The 4328-nt window shown below is 52.8% G+C and overlaps 1 protein-coding gene and 1 long non-coding RNA gene across 3 annotated transcripts in view; one reads left to right on the plus strand and one right to left on the minus strand.

The window, feature by feature from the left end:
* The window catches only part of LOC109511937 (uncharacterized), a 204860-nt gene that overhangs the window by 118280 nt on the left and 82252 nt on the right, over positions 1-4328 (minus strand). Inside the window, exon 1 of one of the 2 annotated variants that reach the window (XR_002167417.1) lies at positions 738-1193. The exons of the other annotated variant lie outside the window; for it this stretch is intronic. This is a non-coding gene — a long non-coding RNA (uncharacterized LOC109511937). Of the gene's footprint in view, positions 1-737; positions 1194-4328 lie in introns of those variants that run through there. 2 annotated transcript variants of the gene reach the window in all.
* zic3 (zic family member 3 heterotaxy 1 (odd-paired homolog, Drosophila)) lies at positions 1490-4316 on the plus strand. The gene is made up of 3 exons (XM_019863322.1): positions 1490-3244; positions 3654-3817; positions 3997-4316. The coding sequence occupies exons 1-3, from the start codon at positions 2242-2244 to the stop codon at positions 4177-4179; spliced, it is 1350 nt and encodes a 449-aa protein (XP_019718881.1). The 5' UTR covers positions 1490-2241; the 3' UTR covers positions 4180-4316.

Genomic DNA, 4328 nt, shown 5'->3' on the forward strand with positions numbered 1-4328 from the left:
TATATATATATATAAACTTTGAGTTAAATCTTTGTTTTTAAATCTTTGTTTTTAACGTTCTGAAACTGTTCTTAAGACCTGAGTGCTCACATTTGAATTTTCATTGTCAGAAAGAGCAAAATCTATCACATTTAATAAGTCCACATGAACTGTGCTCGTCAGGCACGTCTTGTTTCCGTTTGTCACTCCTTCCAAAAGCCATATATTTTTTCCCCTCCGAACATTTATTCTCCCTAGGAGCGAGAGCGAGCGTGGCTTCGTGAACGCGCACAGCCAACAAGGCAATAAAATATGGAGGAGAAACGAGGAGAACTTAAACAGCTTGCTCGTCACTCGTCGAGGGTTCAAAAAAGGTCGCCGTAAATCTCGCTCGGCGAACTCAACGATTGTGCGCGTGCACGACCACGTGCGTGAGCGTGTGTGCGCGTGTGTGTGTGCGTGTGTGTGTGTGTGTGTGTGTGTGTGTGTGTGTGTGTGTGTGTGTGTGTGTGCGTGTGTGTGTGTGTGTGTGTGCTACGTTCTCAGTTTTTTGCTTCAAGTTTTGCAGTTTTTGCGCGAAAATGCTGCCAAGTGCCAACTTCGAGCATACAAACAGGCCCAAACTATGTTCACACACACACACGCGTGGCAAAAAATAATGATCCCGCATGCAGCCCCGCCCCTCGAGGCGAAACAACTACTGTACATATATCACGCATGCTGCCTTCGCCGTCATGCAGAAAAGTCAGACAACTCACCTCTTCTGTGTGATATGAATGTGAGGGGTGCAGGAAAAAGTTGAGGAGAGTGGATGGATGGATGATGATGGGATGAAGGCGCGACGAGAAATGAAGGGGCTGATTTTAGAAGACTTTTTGGGGGGGAGAGGGTTGTACAGAGAAAGTCTCTTTATAAAATAAAGAATGTGAGGAGCTCCTTCCTGGGACAGATTGCGAGTGTATGTGTGTATGGGGCATAAGGGGAGGGTGCTGTTTGGAGGAAGGGGGGGGGGTGGCTTGTGAAAGGCTCGCCGGTTAAAAAGCGCCGCTTGAAGCACTCAACGCGTCTCTGAACTTGATCAGATTGTATGCGTCCTGCAGAGAGTCAGCAGTATTCCTCTGAAACATGCTCAATGCTTTTTTTACCCACCCCCCTCCAAAAACTCAGGATATTACGATTACTGCCATACTGCCATCTTTCTGTCTGTCTTTTATCCCCCCCCAACACACACACACACACACACACACACACACACACACGCACACACACACACACACACGCTCACAAAAACCCTCCCTTCAGCACCCCCTCCCTCAGTCTTACACCCTTTTGAGATTGTCTTTAAAAAAACACCAACTCCCACTCCCAAAACCTCTTAAACTGCTTCATGAAAACCACAATCTGGAATTATGCCAGAAATAGTTTGATCGATAGATAGATAGATAGATAGATAGATAGATAGATAGATAGATAGATAGATAGATAGATAGATAGATAGATAGATAGATAGAAAGTTATGTGAGAAAATCTCATTTCAGACCGTCCCTGAAGGCAACACCTGATTCCATTAGCTGGTTTTAAAACATGAGATAGCTAGCTTTTCATTCTTCATTTCAATTCACGCGCTTTGTCTCGCGTGCTCTCCATCCTGTTACGCAACAGGGTTAGCGTCCACAAGTTGAAGTAATTCGGGGGTTGGTGGCGTCCAAGTTGGGTTCGGGCTGCGCGTTCCCCCCACTGGCGCTCGTAGCAGCAAAGGCTCGTATTTACCTGCAAAATAACGCCGGCGAGAGCCAATCAAAAGGAGGCAGCTGAGTCGAGCTGCCATCCTCAATAGGCAACGCTGCCAATCAAAGGAAATCCGGCCAATTAGCGGCCTGGCTGAGAATCACGTGTGAGGTGGGAAGTCGGTCCGCGATTGGCTGTCGTAGCACTGCCTCCCGAGTTCATTTATGTTCTGGGAGTGAGTGATTGACTTTATCAGTCCAAGGACATCATCCGCCTGGAAAAGGGGGGAAGTTTGATCCTCGTTCTCACGGAGCGCGCTCTACGGGAGTTTTACAAATTCCTCCCAACTCTCGAGAAGGATTCTTCCCCGTTTTCGGGGTGCTCATTTTTGGGGGGGGTTCGATTTTTTTTTTCTTTACGGTGCGGCAAATCTCGGCGCGGCGCTTGCAGCTTGCGCAATCCGCTAAACTGGATTTTAAATTTATTTCCTCTTAAGTTTTTTTTTTTTTTTGCCCCCTCACCCCTCCCACGTTCATGACTATGCTTCTCGATAGCGGTCCGCAGTTTGCGTCGCTAGGAGTGGGCGGCTTCGGAGCACCAAGGCACCACGACATCGGCAACAGGGACGCGAGCCTGGGACTCAATCCGTTCAGCGAGTCCTCGCATACGGCGGCGTTCAAAATCAGCCCCGTGGGCCACGACATCGCCTCCGGTCAGACTTCAGCCTTCACTCCACAAGCCGGCGGCTATGCGGCGGCCCTGGGACACGCGCACGGCGGCCAGGTGGGCTCGTACGGCGGGGGGCCGTTCAACTCCACGCGGGACTTTCTCTTTCGGAACCGCAGTGTCGGGGAGTCGGCCGCGCCGAGCGCGCAGCACGGGCTGTTCGCAGCCTCGGCCGGCAGCCTCCATGGGCCGCCGGGGATCGCGGATAACCCGGGACATCTGCTCTTCCCCGGACTCCACGAGCAGGGGGTGAGCCACTCGTCGCCGAGCGGTCACGTCGTCAACAGCCAGATGCATCTCGGCCTGCGCGGAGACATCTTCGGGCGAGCCGACCCGTACCGGCCGGTGGCCAGTCCGCGCGCAGACCCGTACGGCGCGGCGGCGGCGGCGCAGCTGCACAACTACAACCACCCCATCAACATGAACATGGGCATGAATGTACCCAGCCACCACGGGCCGGGGGCCTTCTTTCGCTACATGCGGCAGCCCATCAAGCAAGAACTGTCGTGCAAGTGGATAGACGAGCACCAGATGAACAGACCCAAAAAGACGTGCGACAGGACGTTTAGCACCATGCACGAAATGGTCACGCACGTTTCCATGGAGCACGTCGGCGGGCCCGAGCAGAGCAACCACATCTGCTTCTGGGAGGACTGCCCCCGGGAAGGAAAGTCTTTTAAGGCCAAGTACAAACTCGTCAACCACATCCGAGTGCACACGGGCGAGAAGCCCTTCCCGTGCCCTTTCCCGGGCTGTGGGAAAATATTCGCCCGCTCGGAGAACTTGAAAATCCACAAAAGAACGCACACGGGTAAGGCCAATACACCGCGCAAAGTGCGCGTTTGTGCTAAGTTGTGTGTTGTTGGAACGTGAGCGTGCGTCAAGTGCGCGTGTGTGCGGTCCGCTCGTGTGCGTGCACAGTTGGAGTGGAGTTGTAAACTGTTGCTTCACTGTTGACTAAAGTGAGAGTAGACGCGATGAATAAATAAAAGCTGACAGAAGCAGCGTTTAGCCCAGTTGTGCAGCCAAAAATGTAGGTTACGCTGTTATATAATAACGCAGTGCGCACACACAACCGGCACACGCGCCGGTTCGCGCGTGCGCGCGGGTGTGTGCGCGTGCCTGTGTCTGTGTGAGTGTGTGTCTGCACGCGTGGCCATCTACTGTACATGACTTGCGTGCGCCTGTCCCCCCCCCCCACCCCACCCCCTGGTCGTCAGGTGAGAAGCCGTTCAAGTGCGAATTCGACGGCTGTGACCGCCGTTTCGCCAACAGCAGCGACCGGAAGAAGCACATGCACGTGCACACGTCGGACAAGCCGTACATCTGCAAAGTGTGCGACAAGTCCTACACGCACCCCAGCTCTCTCAGGAAACACATGAAGGTAATTAACGTCTTCATTAGATACATTAGCGCGCAGACGCAGCTCGCACGCAAGTAACGCTTCTTAAATAGCCCGTCCCCCTTTTTTTGGGGTGGGGGGGGGGGTCACCTTTAGTTTACCGCTTACTTAATGCAATTCAGTTTAAAACTTTGGTTTGATTTCTCCCCTCATGACCGAAGGTTCACGAGTCCCAAGGGTCCGAGTCGTCCCCGGCAGCAAGTTCCGGATACGAGTCGTCCACACCCCCGGTTCTGGGCTCGGCCTCCAGCGAAGACCCGACAAAAACGCCCCCGTCAACCGTGCAAAACACAAACGGACACAGCGAAGGGCTGGCGCCGAACTTTAACGAATGGTACGTTTGAAGGGGGAGAAACAAGGAACCGGCTGAACTTCGACGTGCACGGATGTGGAATTTAAAACAACTAAGACTTTTCCTGACCACACACACACGCACACACACACACACGCACACACACGCACACACACACACACACACACACACACACACACA

Source organism: Hippocampus comes, unplaced genomic scaffold (genome assembly GCF_001891065.2).
Source record: "Hippocampus comes isolate QL1 unplaced genomic scaffold, H_comes_QL1_v1.1 scaffold381, whole genome shotgun sequence".
NCBI lineage: Eukaryota > Metazoa > Chordata > Actinopteri > Syngnathiformes > Syngnathidae > Hippocampus > Hippocampus comes.